Consider the following 21,325-nt stretch of genomic DNA (forward strand, 5'->3'; position numbering starts at 1 on the left):
TCCAAAATGTTGAGGTAGGCTTCGGTATTCACAGTTCCTCCCACAAAGGTCCTAGGCTATACTATGAGAAACAGTGTCACAGCATAACCCTTCCTCTGAACTTCACTCTTGATGCACAGCACTCCAGCAGCAGAAAGATTCTTCAGGCATTCCTCACTTTGCCCATCTGATAAAAATAAGCTCTGTTGAGATTTGTCACTAGTCTACTGACCAATTACTGTGAGATTATTGACTGCAATTAGTGATGCTTATGCTTATGCATTCCATACATAGTGTGTACATACAGACCTCAAAACCTGTTGATACTTTGCAAGGACATCTGATGAGGTCATTGTTGCAATAACCTTTTGAATACCTAAACATGGAGTGTGCTTAGGCAGTATTCTTGTGCACTGCTGGGCAGTGGTGCTGTCACACTTCCATTTCATGGTAATATCAGAAACCGATGGTGCAGGATGACAACAATATTCCTTTTAAAATCGATCAGCTCGGCACCACATGTCACAATGAAAGCTACTATCTTGTGTGACTCATACATTACCTTCTTGCATACCAATCTGAGTCACTCATTTATCCAGGAAGGTCCAAAAGACCATGAAAACAAGGATGTTCAGATATTTTTTGGAGAGTAATATATCTTTATATGAAACCACATATCTATGAATTATTTTTAAAAATGAAGTGCTGAAATTCAAAACTAAGGAAGAGACTTACTAATAACACTCAAAGATTAAGTACTTCCATTCACAATAACCATGAGAGAGAACAAACAACATGTAAAGAAGCAGGCTGATGTTTTACACTTGAATGCAACACCTTCTAGATTTCTGTGATGTAAATATTTCCTGAAGCAGCCCATGATTTTTATTTTTTGATATGGTCTCAATTCAAAGGTTGCACACATCTAGTCAAATTTATGTATGATGTTTATGTATTTGTAAAGCACACAAAACTGTGACAAACTCTCAGTATCATTCCTTCCACCACTACAACATGGCATGCATAACACTTGTATTTCTTTAAAAACTAGTAACAGCCACCACCAAGAAAACTCTACAAAATTAGATTCATGGATGTATAAAATACTCTAGTGAAACTGAAAGAAAAATTAGCATTAATCATATATTAATTAGGTCAGTTTAAACTTTCTAAATATTTTCATGCTCTAAACCACACTTGTTCACTTTGTTGTTATAAATCACAATACTTTTGAAATACTATAGCAAAATTCATAATACTGCAGCAAAAGGTTTTACTACAATATCTCCATTAAAAATTTAAGACTTCACCTATGAACAGCATTAAAGCAATTCCTATAGGGTTCTGGGAACAGGATAAAGGACAATTATTTATTTATTTTTATTTTTTTTTTTTTTTGACAAATAAATTTGTTTAACAAGTTAGAAAGTTTTTGATGTTTCTCAATTAAACTACTAATGAGGCAATTTGTCACTGAAAAAAGAAATAATCAGCCCGCTAACCATGAAAGTAAATTTCAGTTACATTTTGAGAAAAATATTCTGAATACCAAGTTTAAAAAAAAAAATAAACAAATAAAAAGCAAATTTGTATATGGCATTAAGCAATGCAAAGTAGAAATAAATTATGAAAATGATTTTTTTTGTCAAGTTGACCAATTCCCTTCATAATTTTTATTATATAAACTTTAGCAAAGAATTATCTATTCAAAGAATTTTTAGGGGTGATGATTTAATAAAAAAATAATATTCATTTTTTTACGAAGCACTATGATAACATACTCTGACATCACTATCCAAGGTAGAAGTCAGCTGTAATCCTTCTTCAGAGGGTGCAACTTTATCGTTTATACCATCTGTTACTGTGACTTCTTGGCTTTCATTATGAGAGTCAAAATCTAATTTTGCCACAACACTATCCAATGAGCGGTTCTTATTTTCTGTTCCTAAGGGGAGAAAAAAAAAATTCAGTATAACAGTTCTTTTAAAATACTGTAGCACTTTTATCTTACACTTTTATCTTAACACTCTTAAAAAGTAGTTAAAAACGATAAAACGATTATTTTTTAATAAAACAAATCGTAAACATGAAAGATTCTTGAAATCTACAGTATTGTAATACTGCAGGCAAGCAGAGAGTTGTACAGAAAAACAAACTGTGACAAACTGAATTTGAATTTCTACAGAATAAATCTTGAGAAATACATAAAAATATATAAAAGAGGTGGCTATTCCTAAAGATTTAAGTGAGGAGAATGAATGTAAAAGAAAAGATGGTATGGTAAGATTAGAGTGGGATATGGGGGAGGATGAGAATGTCATTTCCCTTCAGGAGAAACTGGGAGAAATAAAAATGTTAACTTGAGGAAACAAGATTGGTTGATATGTTATTTAATGGCACTGGGGCTGCTAAGACGATATTGTGCCCGACAGCATTGCCAATTTAGCGGAATTGCTTCAGGTTTGGAGGATTAAAATATGTAATAGGGGATAGCGGATTTTTTAGCGAAAAGAGTATAAATGTAAAACTTTTAAATATGTTTAGCATTTTATATATTTCGGCAGTGTAACATTTAAATTTAAATTTAAATTAATTTAATTTAATAATATAAATATTTCATAATTGAAATGTTTTATTGATATACATCGTAAACATAGAGAGATATCTTATTTCACAGTTTTTTTTTTTTTTTTTATAAAGCGAAGAATCGGTTTTATATTATTTGGGGATTCCCCTGAGGGGAACCCATCAATTTCAATACGTAGTTACACTCGCGGACAAACGACATGACCGTTGGGTCATAGCTTTAAATTGTTCGATCAAATCGAAAAATGTGGATACGATATGGATACAGGCTCAAAAGAGTTGAAAAGTGTTGTAAAAATTGTTTTACTTGAAGAAGTGCTTCGCAAAATGGGTACACAAGAAGCATATGATGAGGAAGTATTGAATTTCGACTTTAATTAGATATTTATGGAAAATAGATATTTATTTTATATTAAAAACAGAAAATAAACAACTATTTATATATATTTTTTAAATCCTTACAAACAAATGAAGGCTAAATCCTATTAATGGGTGCCATAAAAAAATAAAAAATATATGCTTAAAAAAGTTAGAAAAAATTTAATAAATAAAAAATTAGGGAAAATCAAAAATTCAATTAACTTTCAAAACACAAAAAAATTTACCTTTCTTATTTATTTATTTCAAAAATAAGATAATTAAATAATTTTTCTTTAGAAAATTTTCTTCTAAATAGAAACTCATATAGATAACCTTCTAGTAGACTATCCTGTGTTCCAAACTGGTATTTTAATTTTCCTTTGGCATGTAACCAAGTGTTTTCAATATTTTGAGTATGGGCACTTGAATCATCTGGAGAAACAAAATTATAGCGATGAATAACCTCATCATGGGTATGATTAATGTCTCGGTAGAGATCTTTATATGCAGGCCATCCATCACTGATGATTCTTGTACCTGGTAATATTCTCTCTCTTATAATTTTTTTTTTTTTTTGATTTGGTAGTTGTTGGCGCATCGGCTTCTATGGCCATATTGCACCTCCCAAGGTTTTTGCAGTACTTTGATCCAAGCCCGAGGCGGGAATCGAACCCGCGACCTTTGGGTTGCCGGACAGGTACTTTACCCACTCGGCTAGCCCGGTCAGCCTCTTATAATTGATAATAGAGTTGTTTTATCTCTATTTTCTACTATAACGAAAAAATATCGTTTGATAATTCTTTCGAATGCACCAAAAACCCATTGTGTTCCTATTAGTCGTTCTAAATTATATTTTCTTTTGAAAAATGCTGATTCATCAATTTAAACTTCGATAGGTATTTCTGAAATCATCCCTAGTTAACTATCTTAATCAATTATTGATATCATGCATATCTCCTCAGATCTTTGCATTTTTCAATAACAATGTTTTTATTGATATTTAAATCAAGAGCAATGCAATCTTGATTCCAATTTTGGCAACAGAAGTATAGAAATAATAAATTTTGAGATAACAATAATCTACTATCATTAAAAAATGAGTTATGTCTAATACTCTTTGTTTTACGGCAAGGTTTCTTACAACCCCATCTAATAATAATTTTTCTGTTTATTCTCCGTCACGACAACGAAGTCAGTAGAGTTCACAATAAATCGTCAATACAAATATTTATCGTATTTAGTAGTCACAGGCTTGAATCCCAGTCCACTCAAGGAATGAGTGCTCTCGCTCCTGACCACTCGGCTACGTCAGGCCTAAACATATCAGTTTTACATTTACTTTTTGTAAGCCGGATTTCAAGATTGCAAACTTCACAAAAAGCTGTGCCGCCTTGGCTAGCCAGGTTGGTAAAGTGCCTGCCTGGCAACCCAAAGGTTGCGGGTTCGAATCCCGCCTCGGGCTTGGATCAGAGTAAAATGCAAAAAAATTGGGAGGTGCATTATGACCACAGAAGCTGATGCACTAAAAAAAAAAGCTGTACTCTGAAAAATATAAATTTTCGCCAACCAAGAAATTCAGTGATCAACTCCGTTAAACGGTTCTTGTTATTTTCGACTTGTTCCTCAGAATTAACTGCATTCAATATGCAATTTGGAAGTTTTTGTTTGGACATAATATTGAGGTCTTAAAAATTTTTAAGGCACCCATTATTTTTTATGGCACCATTAATAGGATTTAACCCAAATGAAAATTTCAAAAGTTAGTGGGTTAAGTGTTAAAAATTGCGGATTTTGAGCATGCGGTTAGCGGGAAATATTATTAAGAGTTGGCAACAGAGTTGGACTAGTGTCCAATTCTATTCCGTATTGTAATTACCAGTTAAAATCTGTTAATTAATCCTATTTGTTTCAAGAAAACAAAGAACTTGTCTAGATTTGCATCATCTCCAATCAGATGAGGTAATGTTAAAGGTTCTTGCAGATGTGTAAGTGATGTGAAAATTGTGTTTTGATAATTATTTTAATGGTTGCAATTTATTAGATTAGGCTTCACAGTAAGCGGAAAATGACAAAATGTACAAATAGGTGGATCTTCCCCCATGAGTAGATAAATATGGGTTAGATGCGTGTGCCCAATATGTGTCCTAGCCAGAATCACCTCCTCTTGCCTATCTGATTGCATGCTTGATGGCCACAACTTAAGTTCGTGTTTAAATTTAAGCAGCTTGTTTCCACCCTGCGCCTTCCAGATTTGCAACCATTGCTCTTCACACACATTTTTTATGACTGATTTGTACTCTGTATACAGCACTTGATAGTTAGGAGAGATTGCAGTGAGTTGGATGTTTAGCGGCTTGATCTGCATATTCATTTCCTTTGATGCCTATGTGACCTGGTATCCAACAGAAAGCGACTGATTGGTTAGCAGCAGATAACGCATTTATCTGTGATCTGATCTGCTTCAAGACGGGGTGGAGTGCAATAACAGCGTTAAAAAATGAATTGTTTAATGCTGTTATTGCACTCAAAGAGTCAGAATAAATCATTGTTTGCTATAGGACAGTTTAGTCACATGATCTAGAGCTATCTTTATCGCAAACAATTCGGCAGTATAGACACTGCATTCCCTCAGAAAAGACACATGCGGCAGTATAGATACTACATTCCCTCAGAAGAGACACATACGGCAGTATAGACACTGCATTCCCTCAGAAGAGACACAGAACTAGAAAAGATAGTAGAAACTGCCGTTGTACTTTTTTTTGAGGCATCAGTGTACATATATGAAACCACACAGAATGTTTAGCTACGTGTGCAGCATGGAGTTTCCTGATGGTGAGATCTGCTGCTTGTTTCTTCCCCCATTGTTGGAAAGAGAGATCACAGACCGGTGTATAACTAGACCATGGAGTGGAGGTTCGTGTGACTCTATATGTACTCTGTACAGGGGGATGTTCTGAATGCTCCTAAAGCAGTTCTAAGAGCACTGTGATGGATAGTGACTAGCTGAATCAGGGCACTTTTCCTGGCAGAATCAGACTGGATCTCCATAATCCAAGTGAGATCAGATTAATATCCAACATAGCCAAAGCAGAGTGTATCGGTCAGCACCCCACGTGGATGAAGATAGTACTCTGAGGATATTTAATTTTTTCAAGCAAATGGTTCTGAGGTATGTGATGTATTGTAAGAAGTTTAATTTATTGTCAAGGATTAGGCCAAGAGATTGATACTATTGGAGAGAGGGATGGTGAGATTTTTAATTTGTAATTCAGGCTCAGGGTGGATCTTACGTTTTTTCCAGACATGAGTACATTTGGATTTTTGTGCTGATAAGTGGTAGCCACTGTGAGACATCCACAACTCAATTTTGTTAATTGAGATCTGAAGCTGCCTCTCAATAGAATTCATATTTTTTCCTTGGAATGAGATCATGAAGTCATCTGCATAATGATATAATTCTACTGTGCTTGGAATATCTTGGATAATGTTGTTTATTCTTACTAAAAATAGAGGACTCAAAATAGATCCCTGAGGGACCCACCTCCTCCTGTATATGGATTCTAGAAAGAACATTTAGATAACAAACCTGAAAGGTTCTGCCCTGGAGAAAGCTGTGAATAAACAAAGGAAGCCTGTCTTGTAATCCAAAGGTGTGAAGATCTCGTAAAATACTGAAATGCCATGTTGTATCAAAGGCCTTCTCTAAATCCAGACTTACCATAACTAGGTGGTCTTTTCTGACAAGCATTTCTGATGTTTGATTCTGCTTTGGTCATCATATCGAATGCAGACCTATTTTGCCGAAAGCCATACTGATTTTTATGAAAGATGTTATGTGACTAGAAACCAAGTGAGGCACTTGAGAACCATTTTCTCAAGTATTTTCCCCAAACAACTAGTTAAAGAAATTGGACAATAATTAACTGGATTAGAGAGGTCTTTTCCTAGTTTAGGGATAGCTAATACAAATGAATGTCTCCAAGAGTAAGGATAAACATGTTCTTGAAAAATTCTGTTAAAAAATAGTAGTTTGTAAAACAGTATCATTCAAGTGTTTTAACATAATATAAAATATACTATCAGGGCCAGCTGCACTATTGGGTGCTCTATTAAGAGATTCTTTTAATTCAGTTATTGTAAAAGGCTGATTATATGGAAGACAGAGACCGGTGTTGAAAGTTAACTTCTGCCTTTCTGCTGCCTCTTTAATTCGTTGGACTGGAGCATCATATGAATTTGTTGCTGAAATTTTGGCAAAAGCTTCTGCAAAGACATTTGCTATGTCTTTGGGGGAAGACAGTTCTTGTTCATTACATATCAATATAGGGGAGGATGACAATGAATATTTCCCATTCAGATGTTGGATTTTCCTCCGGATGAATCTAGTATTGGTGTTCTTTGTGATTAGCATTAGTAGAGGCATTTGATGCAAGAAAGCAAGCTTATGCAGCATCAGCCAAAAAAAAAAAAAAACCACTTTCACTTCACCCCTCTGTTCATTCGAGATACCTGTCCAGCTGAGCCTTAAACTTATTTAGGCTATCAACTTCAACGACAAGGGATGGAAGTCTGTTCCACCAACCAACCACCCGCTGGCTAAAGGCAAATTTCCACATGTCTATCCCACATCTGACTTTCCTCAATTTGAATTTATGCCCTCTCAGGTGATTATTCTGAGCAAGAGGAAGGATCCCATCAGCACTGAGCATGCTCAAACCATTCAAGGCTTTATACACCTCTATTAGATCACCTCACTGGTGCCTAGTCTCCAGAAACTGTAATTTGCAAAACTTAAACCTTTCTTCGAGATAGTGGTAGTGATAGTGAAAGCAAACTGTATCCAGGAATTTTTTTGGCTTTTCTTCTTATTTGTCATGCTTTAGCATTAAGTTTCTTGTAATTTATAAGATTAATAGTAGTGGAATGCTTGTGGAAAATATTCCAAGCTTTATTCTTTTCTTTTTTTGCCCTATTACATTTATCATTCCAGAAGTAGTTTTTGTGCCTGCATGGATGAGTCGACGACTTAGGAATAGCTTTATCTGTTTAGTGATATGGTCAGTAGCTTCATCTATTGACTGATTATGAATGAAATTTCAATCTAAAACTGCACTTAAGGAAAATTTTATCCGGTTCGCCTTTGTAAATTTCCAGTATCAGCGAGTTTTTGGATAGGAGGAGGTAGTTTGGAATTTACAAGTAATTGGAAGATGATCGCTGTTGTGGGGATTATCCAATACCAATGTATAATTGGGTGCATAGCGGAGGAGCAGATAGTTAGATCTATGGCAGAAGTGTTTCCTGTGGGAAAATGCACATGAGTACATGCACCAGTGTTCAGCAGAGTTAGATTGTGTGTGTCCAGTAATGTTTCTATTAGCTGCCCTCTTATCCATATGAAGACTTCCCCATAGGTGGGTGGTGCCCATTAACATCACCCAAACATATAGGAGATGGTATCTGGGCAAGGAGCTCATCAAAGTCTCTGAATACATATGTTTGGTTCGGTGGAAGATAAATAGAAACAAGAGATAAAATTATTCCAAGTTCGATTCTAACAGCAACAACTTCTAAATTAGTTTTTAAGCAGATTTGCCTAGACGGATTATTAATGGATATTAACACCGCTACACCTACACAGGCTGCAGTTGCTGCATTCCTGCCATGCCTATACAAAGTACATTTCTTTATTAAGGGGGTTACTTGTGGAGTTAAATGTTTCCTGTAAACAAATGCCTGCTGGATTGAAATCTCAGATTAGGTCAAAGTTCATCTATATTAATAGATAGTCCACGACAATTCCATTGTAAGAAACACTGCAGTATTTAGTTTTAGGGGTAGGATGGTCTGTTTGCATTTTTAGAGTGAGTAAGCTTATGCTAATCTTTTTTGGGAAAGGTAGGACATCCAGTGTCCATGTCTTCTTCAACATAAATTTCTAATATAGGTTCTTCTTGAGTTTTGTCATCTATGTCCATTTCTGCCATATTAATTTGGCTCTTATTAGAGGATTCTTATTTTGCCATTCTGGTCTCACTTCAGGACTTGATGCCACTAGTAGAGGGAATGGAAATTGGGGTATTACAAGTCTGGTCTCTACTGTTTTGCAGTAAAGCAGGCTGAGGAACTGAAAGCTGAGCTCTAGACCACTCAGCACGTGATTTGTCAAGCAGAATTGAATCAATGGTTTGAGTAGCAATTGAACAATAATTCTTAATAGCATATGTATGTGCTGGAGTGTCTTTCAATATTTGTTATCTTGCTTCCTGATAGTTCACTTCAGATTCAACTTTAAACTTCTGTATTTTTTCCCCCCAGCTTCCATAATTTGCAACTTTTGGAATATGCAGGATGATCCCGAATGCCATTTGGCCAAATTGGAGATGTTGCATTACAATCTGTTTGAATCATGAATTATATAAGAAAATGCAAAAATGTGATGAAGATCAGAATGTGAAAAGAGAGAACAAAAACTGTAGACAGTTATAAAATACCTACATAGTATAGTAGATCATCAAACAGTCATACTAACTTATAAGCTATATATAGTCCTGAAAAATGGGAAATAAACAAAACACCAGATAATGAATAGTAACGAATAATTAAGAATGTAATCTACAACAGAACAACATGGTCTGAGAAAAAAGAATTTTATTAATTGGAAATCTCAAAATGATATTACAAGCTTTAAGAAAATAAAACTTCAAATATGCTAATGGAAAAGGGTTGCCAATGAGTTTAAGATAGAGCAGTCTAACCACCTTAAGATAGAGCCAATGAGAGAAATTGATAACCTCAAAAGTAAAAGCATTTCATTTATTGAAAATATTAATGTAGACAGTTATAAAATGCCTACATGGTATAGTAAATCATCAAACAGTCATACTAACAACTTATAAGCTATATATATATTATGTGGTTATTACGTTTAGATGTATGTGGCATTATGTCGAAAAGGGCTGTCAATCCACTCAAAGTCCCCGGTGAAGTAGGGGATTGACGGCCACGTGGTGTAATGCAATACATTATATTATTATATAAATTTGTACAGTCTTTAAGATTTAGTATTATTATATAAATTTATACAGAAATTAAGATTTAATAATTATCTTGCTACAGATAAAATGTTTTCATTAGTAAAATGTTATGAAAAATCATTATCATTTAGCATTTACTTTTTATCTTAACTCAAAATGTATAAGCCATATGGAATGAAGATAACCAAACTAGGATAACTTAATTACAAATTTGTATGAACACTAATACTTATATGAAAAACACCAATAATCATTAACAATCTACAATTAAACGAATATATATATATAAATTAGAATAAGGATTATAATAAAATAATGCCAGCAATACGGCAAGACCAGAGCGAAAAAGGAAATTAAACCTAAATTAATTAAAATCACATGATATAGTGGGCAAATTGCTAATGCTGCACCTGTGCTGCCATCCATAATTCATTTTTCGTTTATACAAATGGGTTAAGATTACTTTTGTCAGTAGTGTGTCTTTGCATTGGAGTGCTTGTGTCTATTCTATTTTTGATTTTCGCTGCATCACGACCACCGCTGTTCAATTCCCTGCATTGGCGGTTCAATCTGAGGATCGGTTTGGCGGACTGATCTTTGGATCGATTCTCCTTTGCGGCGATTTATCTAGCGTTCAAAATGCAGCGATTCCCTGACTATTGGGGCATAATGGTCAGTCTTTTTTTTTTTTTTTTTTTTTACTTTTGCTCTATTGTAGTGGTTTATATCTCTGCTTGGTGATATTTTCCATAAATTTGGACCTGGTGCCCGTCAGAGGAGGCACCGTTAAATTTCTATTTAATTAGCTTTTAAATTTCAAAGCATTATTATTCGTACATTTAGATTTTCTAAATTAATTTAGAGTTTCTGCTGCAATATTTTTACTCTTGTCATCCTTCTCTTCCCTCCCTGTTTGATTTGAATTAATTTAGGTTTAATTTCCTTTTTCACTCTGGTCTTGCCGTACTGCTGGCATTATTTTATTTTTATTTTAATCCTTATTCTAATTTATATACAGGTGACCCCCGCTTAACGCTGATCATTCGTTCCGGAAAAACAGAGCGCTAAGTGAATCCGCGCTAAGCGAGCGCCGCTTTCCCATAAGGTAACATATGTATTTATGAGCTGCGGTCAGTGCCATAGGATATTTCCTAATGAATAATAAACAGTAATGAAAAGATGCACAAATGTTGGTCAAAATATTTAATATTCAAATATTTGCACAAATAAAATATTCTGCATTGCATATGTATAATTATGTGGTAACTACTTGCGTATCAAAAGTAAATTTAAAATTCCAATTAAAATAATGAATTTAATTTAATTGATGAATTTAATCATGAAAAATGTGTGGATTTTGAGTTGAACTTTGGCCCTCTTCCAAATAAACTAAAAGGGGTATTAATTTTAATCCCCCGCAGCGTTAAAACCAACAATAAATTCAACCGATCCTTCACCGCTTTGAAACCTGGCATGTTTTTTCTTCTTTCAATATGAAACTTCTTTTAGGCATTCGTTTCCACAAAAGTCCTGCTTCATCTATGTTAAAAACTTATTGAGAATTATAACACATAATACCCCTCTTCAATAATTTTAACAAAAGTTCATTTTTGAAAGTTTCGGCTCCTTGATCTGCACTTGCGGCTTCTCCCTGGATTTTAAATCTATTCAACCAGCCCTTACCAGTTTTAAATGGTTCCACATATATATATTTTTTTTTTTAGGCGAGTTTTCTTCAGATCATCATATTGGCTAATCCCTTTCTCTCTCTTTTTAATATTTAACTTTATTCTGCATTGGAATATTATCTTCAATAAAATTAAAGTCTTTCCATTTCAATCCTAATAGCCGGCCTAGTCCTAGTTGCTTGCAGTGGAACAGCTCTCTTTCCCGCTGCAAAAATTAATTCTTTATTTTTTTATAATTGTTCTTACAGTTAAAGTTGCAAGTCCTAAATTATGGCACACATCCGTTTGTCGTTGACTGGAATCGATTCGCTTCAAAACGTCTAATTTACTTTTCAAATTCAGTCTTTTTCTTACATTTATAGTCTTCGTACTGCGCCCAGACATTGTTGCTTTTTCATTCCTGTCGGTCATTATTAGCTCTTCGAAAATGTAACCGCGTTGGTTGAATTAATTATGATACAATGTTCAAGTAAACTTTCTGTTACGCACGATGTCTAATACTCTACTGAATGATGACTAGACCGGATAAATGCATATAACGCAAATATTACAAGCAATATACTTGATCATTTTTTAAAATGTTGATCGCGGAACTACGTTACAAGTCACTGTACTGAAACTAAATTAGCGTGCGAGAAAATTTTACTGAGCGTGGGAAAATTTCTCAAGTCGGCGTGGGAAACGTTTTAATACTGTTTTGCTATTCATTTTCAAGCTATCGACTCCATCAAATGAAACGATTTCGTTAATATGTCAAAAATGAAATCTGTAAAAGAGCGTTATAGTAATCTGTGACAGCGTTATAATCAGATACGGGTTATAATATAAGAACAGCGTTATAGCGAATCAGCGTAAAGCGAACCGCGTTATAACGGGGGCCTGCTGTAGTTATATTTCAAGCATCATGTAGAGGAATATACTTTTAGCTGCCTCTGATGTATGCTTTTTATTTTATGATATATTCCGTTTCCAACTATTTCAACATTATTTAAATGTGTGTGTGTGTGTGTGTGTGTGTGTGTGTGTGTGTGTGTGTGTGTGTGTGTGTGTGTGTGTGTGTATTCTGTGTATATATATATATACACACAGAATATAGTCCTGAAAAATGGGAAATAAACAAAACAGATAATGAATAGTAACAAATAATTAAGAATGTAATTTACAACAGAACAACATGGTCTGAGAGAAAAGAATTGTAATTGGAAATCTCGAAATGATATTACAAGCTTTAAGAAAATAAAACTTCAAATATGCTAATGGAAAAGGTTGCCAATGAGTTTAAGATAGAGCAGTCTAATCAGCTTAAGATAGAGCCAATGAGAGAAATTGATAACCTCAAAAGTAAAAGCATTACATTTGTTGAAAATATTAATAGTAGAATTTCCATTATCAATATGAATATTGAGATCCAGATAATTGGGAAAAAATTTGGTTGCAAGATTTAGTCTTTTCTAGCATGAGTCCCTGCAGATACATATATGCCCAAAATATTGGATAAAAATATAATAATTGAGCAATACAGATCATCCACATATGTAAAAAAGTAACATGCCTTGTGGGAAGGAGATTTAAACCCCCTATAAATTTGCAATAATGCTTAATGCAGGATGGCCCATGGGCGTTCTTATAATTCGCTGGTGACGGAGCCGAGCGGTTAGGAGCGAGAGTGCATAGCACGTGTTCCTTCAGTGGACCGTGGTTCAAGCCCATGACTACAGAATACAATAAATACTTGTACTGGCGATTTATTGTAAACTCTACTGACTTGGTTGTCGTGCCTGAGTATAAACAGAAAATTTATTTATTTATTTATTTACGTAGAGTTGACAAAAGAAAATGTTATGAAAGACAGAGATTCACTAAATTTTTCTAAAAGGCTAAGTGGCAGTTAATTACATGCCTGTACTTCGGATAGATTTATTTTAGAACATTTTAAGTTTGAGAGGTTGATACTAGTAAAAAGACTGAAAATCAAATGTCTACAATCTTATTTCTTTTCAAGGCATCTAATAACATGTTGAGCAGAAAACTTGTGTAGTTGAGGCACGAAAATTAGTGGGTCTTGTCTTGACTACACAAGTTGTCTGTCCAACATGTCTAATAAAGTTTTGAGACTTGAGAATTTCCATAATTTTTTACACTATGGCATCTAATAATGTGTGAATTATTGAGAATAATTTTATTGTTTGGGAGAATTTCCACAATAGGTTTTAGTAATGGCTCTAATTTTTTTTTTATCTGGTAATAGCTGTTTTCACAAGAGGTGATGAATCTGACCCTAACCAATGCTTTTTAAAATTTTAGAATGAAATCCATATACATAAGAAAAACTGTAATTATTGATGTTCAATTTCAATTTCTTAATAATGATAGTAGGTGAGGAAAGAACAAGTTTACAAGTATCGCTATATTGCAGTTACCTTTTTAAGAGATCTACATAAAAGGATTTCCATATGAAAGCAAAATTGTTAGCAGCTTTATCAACCGGAGTAATAATAAAATGCCCATGTAGATCTTTTTTAACTGAGCTTCAGTTTTTAGTTTTAGCTAAATTATAATGCTTAAAGGGTTCATTATTTAGATATGTAGAGTAGACATTAGAAAATTGATCTGAAAAGACAATAGTGAGCCACATATGGCAGTTTCAACATGGCTATAATTTTTATAGGACACAGAGATACAAAAATTTTAATAGGGCCTGATAAAGATGTTTTTTGAAAGCGTTAAAAGTGCCTTTAAGAAACAACTTGAAATTCAGGCCATGGGTAAGACTTTCTTTAAATTCAGGGCGAGACAAAATATTTAGTTCTTCAGTTATTTGTTATTTGTTATTTGGTTTTTTAGGAGCATTAGCAACTAAGGCTATATTGCTCCGTGATATGCGGTGGTCATTCCCTGACCTTTCCGCATCCTCCGTATTTGGTGGTGACGGGCTCGAACCCCGGTCTAATCAAGAAGCGTGTGCTATGCACTGCTGCTCCTTCCCACCTGGCTACGGAGGCGCCCAGTTCTTCAGTAATATATGTCCAAAGTTAGGATCAATGAAGATTTTGAAATTTTGATGCTCACAAATGCCATTGTATGAATCAGAGGGATTAGCATTAAGATTGGTAGCTAGAGATTTATAGTTACAAGTAATTAAGCCAAAACATTTAGAAAATTATTTTCTAATATTGATTTTAGTGTTCGGGCAGACTGTAGAAAAGAATACTAATAATTTAAACATTTATTGATGCTAAGGCGCATTTAGGGCTAGAGCCTCAAGCTGCGAACAAATTTAGACTATGTATATAAAGTGCTTAGCATCATAATACACAGCCATTTCTGAATAAACATTTTTGCCATCATTGCATCACTTGGGTACCTACCCACTCACTGACGAAGGGCCAAATAGCCCTGAAACAGTGCTGTCTGGGTGGTGGTACCTATCTGAGAATAAGTAACACTAGTCTTCCCCTTAGGTGAAGCGTTACTTATTCGAAGTAGTGCAATATCATGGCAACTCGTTGTGAAGGTATTCACAATATGAGATATAACCTAAAACGATGCCACCTTAAAAATTTTCTGTTTATTCAGAAATGGCTGTGTATTATGATGCTAAGCACTTTATATACATAGTCTAAATTTGTTCGCAGCTTGAGGCTCTAGCCCTAAATGCGCCTTAGTCTAAATACATCATACACCATCAGGCATCTCTCATATTGTGGAGTTATACTTCATAACTGTTTTTGCCATCATTGCATCACTTGGGTACCTACCCACTCACTGACGAAGGGCCAAATAGCCCTGAAACAGTGCTGTCTGGGTGGTGGTACCTATCTGAGAATAAGTAACACTAGTCTTCTCCTTAGGTGAAGCGTTACTTATTCGAAGTAGTGCAATATCATGGCAACTCGTTGTGAAGGTATTCACAATATGAGATATAACCTAAAACGATGCCACCTTAAAAATTTTCTGTTTATTCAGAAATGGCTGTGTATTATGATGCTAAGCACTTTATATACATAGTCTAAATTTGTTCGCAGCTTGAGGCTCTAGCCCTAAATGCGCCTTAGTCTAAATACATCATACACCATCAGGCATCTCTCATATTGTGGAGTTATACTTCATAACTGTTTTTGCCATCATTGCATCACTTGGGTACCTACCCACTCACTGACGAAGGGCCAAATAGCCCTGAAACAGTGCTGTCTGGGTGGTGGTACCTATCTGAGAATAAGTAACACTAGTCTTCTCCTTAGGTGAAGCGTTACTTATTCGAAGTAGTGCAATATCATGGCAACTCGTTGTGAAGGTATTCACAATATGAGATATAACCTAAAACGATGCCACCTTAAAAATTTTCTGTTTATTCAGAAATGGCTGTGTATTATGATGCTAAGCACTTTATATACATAGTCTAAATTTGTTCGCAGCTTGAGGCTCTAGCCCTAAATGCGCCTTAGTCTAAATACATCATACACCATCAGGCATCTCTCATATTGTGGAGTTACACTTCATAACTGTTTTTGCCATCATTGCATCACTTGGGTACCTACCCACTCACTGACGAAGGGCCAAATAGCCCTGAAACAGTGCTGTCTGGGTGGTGGTACCTATCTGAGAGTAACACTAGTCTTCTCCTTAGGTGAAGCGTTACTTATTCGAAGTAGTGCAATATCATGGCAACTCGTTGTGAAGGTATTCACAATATGAGATATAACCTAAAACGATGCCACCTTAAAAATTTTCTGTTTATTCAGAAATGGCTGTGTATTATGATGCTAAGCACTTTATATACATAGTCTACATTTATTGATGTTAAGAAGACCCATAAGTTTGAACTTGAATTCTGAAGGAAAAAGGAATCTTCAGCTTCAAGAAACTGATAAATTTGAAAAATTTTGCCATTTTATTGGCTTAATTGTCATATTAAAACATACTCTATAATTAGCTTTATAATCCTAGTCATGCTCATTATTTTAATTTAAACTAAATAACCTTAAATTCTGAATCTTGCCACCACTGTTATAGTTAGAGTGAGTTAGGGGAATTAATTTTTAACTGTGGCAAACAAGTAGCTCTAAAGCTCAAATTAATTAGGTTGCATTAGTCAGATAATTTTGTTACACATTATAATTATAACTCCTAATCACTTGTTGGGAATATATACCTTTTTCTGTTTAGCTAAGGATGTAACTAATTTATCATTGTGATTGTTACGATCTAGTGTAACGTAGAACCCGAACTTGATAGCGCAAAGAATAACATAAAACCAGATGGCGTAATATGTATCACTGCATTTAGGAATCTATTAGCTTAGTGTAATATTGTCAATTAATCATTTAAATTTATTAATCGTCATTGTTAATCAATTAAATTATATTCAAACAGAAATCACGCCCCAGACCAGAGAAGCGAAGCAAAGCAAGGGGCACAAAGTAGCAGGAGTGCTGTAGCACTGGGACAATTCTCCAATGCATCACATCCTAAATAATGTGCAACTTGTGAAACATTTGCAGACTTTTCTGGAACAGGACATGAACTAGCCAAGGAGGATGCCTTTAAGTGTGTTAAATGCAGTGTCAAGAAATTAGGTGCCAACTCTTAAAATGAAGGACCACCCATCAAGCTCTCAGCTGCCTAACTCAAAGACAGAGCTCACTGTCATGCATCAGGCAACACAGCAATCTTCAAGGAGGAATGCGCTAGTCCCACAGGAAATAGTTATTGTCTGTGACTCTACTGTCCGAGAGATAGGAAATATATTGTGCAAAAAGGATGGGTGGAATAGGACTAGGGTATGTCTGCCAGGGACAAAAGCTGATCACATTGAGCAGATATCTTTTAAGGGCACAAAAGGTTATACTGGCCCTAATAACATTAAAAATAGATATGCAGATTTACTTAACAAGTACAGGTCAATGTTGAAAAAAAGTTGCAAGTTTGGGTTAAATTTGAAAGTCTTCAATTCTGTAGGGAGGGAGTATATGATGACAGTATATTCAATTCAGGAGGGGGTATATGATGACAGCCTTATCAATTCGGCAATAGAGAGATTGTGCAAGGCTCATCAAGTAGAATTTTTCTTAGTGTGGTCTGTGTTTGTTAACAGGAGAGACCACTTCTGAGATGGAATACACTTAAATAAAAAGGATGCAAGAATATTTGCTGATGCTATCAAAGCAGAGTTAGGTGGGTCAAAAAACTGCTAGCTTGAGTGGGGGAGGGGACCTCACAGACTAATAGATTAACAGTCTCTGCAGAAACAGGTGAAAATGATTCTTGCACTGATTATATTAGAAAATTAATTTTCTAATATAATCAGTGCAAGAATCATGGTTGACCTCCAGCAGTCCTTGAAATTCTGAGGATTTCAAGGACTGCTGGAGGTCAACCATGGAACAAGTAAATCACTCGGCTGTGTCAGGGTCACAGAGTAAAAACAGGTGCATGTATACTTGCATGTACACCAATGCTAGGAGGATAGTAAATAAAATACATGAATTTGAAGTGCTGTTCAAGACATCAAAGGCAGATACTCTTATTATATCAGAAACATGATGTCACGCAGACATAAGGAATGCAGAATTGGATTTGGAGAGTACAATATGTACAAAAAGGATAGACAGGATAGAAAGGAGGAGGGATTGTGCTGTTAGTTAAGAAATACAAAGTCTAAGGAAATGCATCCAGGTGATATGGGTGAACAGTGCAAAGATGAGTCAGTTTGGTGTGACATCGAACATAGGAGTTATTTAAAAAATTTTTATATTATACTCACTTTCAATAATATCTGTATTATTTTTAACTTTTTAAGTAAGAAAATAACAAACAGGACTTGCAAGTAATTTCTGAACAGGGCTCCACCAATTTCAGGGCTGGCCGTGCCTGCACTTCTTCCTCTGTCTACTTGACATAAGCACAACTCTATGCTGCCCATCGAAAACAATTTCAACCATGCAATGAAAAGCTCATACAATTTCTTCAATGATCCTTACTACATAGTCGATTCTCTGGCTACATCATAATGAAATTAAAATTCCAAGGAGTGACCAATTCCTACAAAAAAAGCTGCTTCACTTGACGATCTTTGAATTACTGCAAAGCCGTTCCTTGTATTGCAGGCACGAGCTTTGGTAGCTGATAGACGATCACTAAATATTTCAGAAGGCTAGTATGAATAGCCAGTTCATCACTCAGTGATTTTCAAGTCAGGTTCGAGAAGGACAGGTGCTTCACTGAGTGGTTTTTCAAGTCCGAGTACTCAACAAAGATAGGTGTTTAGGGGTGCACATTCATCACTGACTGGTCTTTTAATTCGGTGTATTCACGAGGCCATTAGAAACTTCACTATCTAAGCATCAACGATTCGCAGATGACACAATTGCAACATTGTTTGTCTTCTGACTGCAATTTATTGATCAGAATACTTCCAGGCTCTGAATGCAATTTATTGAAGGGAAGACCTTCACAGTGTGGAATTCAGCCTTCCAGATTATATCTCATTAACTTAAAAAAAAAAAATCTCATTAATTAAAAAGACTTTTTCCCACCAGACTGGGCATCACATTGATATTGCATGAACTGAATGCAAATTTTCACTACTTTTTGTGTCAGGGACTTCAAATTCATGTTACATGAACTGCAGTGCTCTCATATTACTTCTCCCTGACTGGGGGCTCCGCCACGTGACAGGCACTGCCACCAAATACACAGGGTGGCTGTTATGTCTGGTGCCACTGTTGGTTGAGGAACTCTCTGACCATCCCACAGGTGTTCAGGACCAAGACCCTCTGGGGCTCCCCGTAGGTGTTCGCTAGGAGACCCATTGCTGTTAGGCTGTTATACAGGGTCTTTGGCACCATACCTGTGGTTGACACAAAGATGGGGATGGTAGTTACTTGTTGCATATGCCACATCTCTTTGATCTCCTGTCTTAGGTTCGTGTACTTCCTGATCTTTTCCCCATGGGTTTTCTGCAGGTTGCCAGTGTTGGGTACCGCTATGTCAATCATATAGGTAGCCTTTTCCTTCTTGTCCACAAGGGTTATGTCCGGTCTGTTGTGTGAGATTGTCCTATCCGTTATTATGGTGAGGTCCCAGTGCAGCTTGTGGGTTGGGGTCTATAGTACTGCCTGGAGTTTATACTTGTAGTAAAGAACACTATCTTCAATCAACTGGTATTTCCTTGCTAGCTTCTGATGTATTATCCTGGCTACCTGGTCATGTCTATGAGTGTACTCAGTCTGGGTGATCACCTTGCATCCGGTGGTGATGTGTTGGATCATTTCTGAGCCAGGTGACAAACACTCCGAGCTCCTTGGCGACGTATTTTCTATCGTTCCTAGTGTTGACATAAGAACTGCGAAAGCAAAAATGAGAAGAGGAGTGTGTTATAGGCCCAATGACTCTGATGAGTACAATGCCCACTCTGTACTGAAAAACAGAGTGGGCCAGTAAACCAGAATGTCTTATAACTGAGGATTTTACCTTCCCAGATACTGACTGGAACTTGTGGGTTGGTCACTCGTACATTAGAAAGAATTTTGTGGATTTTTTGGATGACTGTTTTCTACAGCAACATGTTGGAGAAGCAACCAGAGGGAGTAATACTCTTTATCAAATTATCCGCAATGATTATTTATGCATTAAGAATCTATAGATAAAGCAACCACTATGTGCCAGTGATCACAGTGTACTGATCAAGGATTCACTTAAAGTTGTAACTACCATCAGAAGTAAGGGAAGGGATTTTGCTTTTGTAAAGGTGACATAATGGTTTCAGGCAGTTTTTAAAATCTATTCAGTGGGACCAACTGTTGATATTACAAACAGCAAACTATAAATGGGAAGCATTCAAGGAATTAATCTTGGAATCTACTAGGCTTTTCTTGGCAACTAAATAATACTGTTCTAGGTTTAGTCCCAAATGAACCTCAGATGAACTAATGAGACTCGTGGTAGAGAAGAAAAATGCACAGGGTGCATATATATATTATCAGGAGACTAAGAAGCATATGGTAGATATAAGCAAGACACGAATGAGTTAGGCAAGCAAAGGCAGATTATGAGAAATCTTTTGCAAAGGATGCAAAGAAAAACAGCAAAGATTTCTTTACTTATATACAGTGGTACCTTGGTTTGCAAGCATAATTCGTTCCAGAAACGTGCTCGTAATCCAAAGCACTCGTATATCAAAGCGAATTTTCCCATAAGAAATCAATGAAACCCAGATGATTTGTTCCAAAACTCAAAAATATTCATATACTGTAAAAATGATTAATACAAAATACATACATACCTTTTCATATTTTTAATATTTAAATTTAATATACATAAAGCAATCGAATTTATGGTAGGACGACTTTCACTGTCACTAACGGAATCACTGCTATCTGTTGACTCTTTTTGTGTGACTTTAACAAGGAACCTCTCCAATGACACTTGCCTCCTCTTGAGGATTTCACGGAAATATGACAATGCATTGTCGTTAAACAGATTCATCACTCGCACTATTACAAAATGAGGAGGCACTTGATACACATAAATAAAGCTGCGCACGTGCAGCAATTGAATAAACAACATCGTAAAGGCAGAGATACACTATTAACATCTCACATTTACACTAAAGCACATTTCAAGGGGTTACTACCATAAAACAATAAAAACAATTTCCAGTTATGTTCCTGC

General features: G+C 35.5%; 1 protein-coding gene across 1 annotated transcript in view; it reads right to left on the minus strand.

Annotated features, from left to right (window-relative positions):
* Positions 1–21,325, minus strand: part of Pkn (serine/threonine-protein kinase N) — a 718,384-nt gene that overhangs the window by 307,585 nt on the left and 389,474 nt on the right. The window contains exon 12 of the mRNA XM_090368665.1: positions 1,761–1,924. Coding sequence (XP_090224791.1) covers positions 1,761–1,924 — 164 coding nt within the window. The remainder of the gene's footprint in view (positions 1–1,760; positions 1,925–21,325) is intronic.

This window comes from Mastigoproctus giganteus, chromosome 2, assembly GCF_048544385.1.
Source record: "Mastigoproctus giganteus isolate SK-2022 chromosome 2, ASM4854438v1, whole genome shotgun sequence".
NCBI lineage: Eukaryota > Metazoa > Arthropoda > Arachnida > Uropygi > Thelyphonidae > Mastigoproctus > Mastigoproctus giganteus.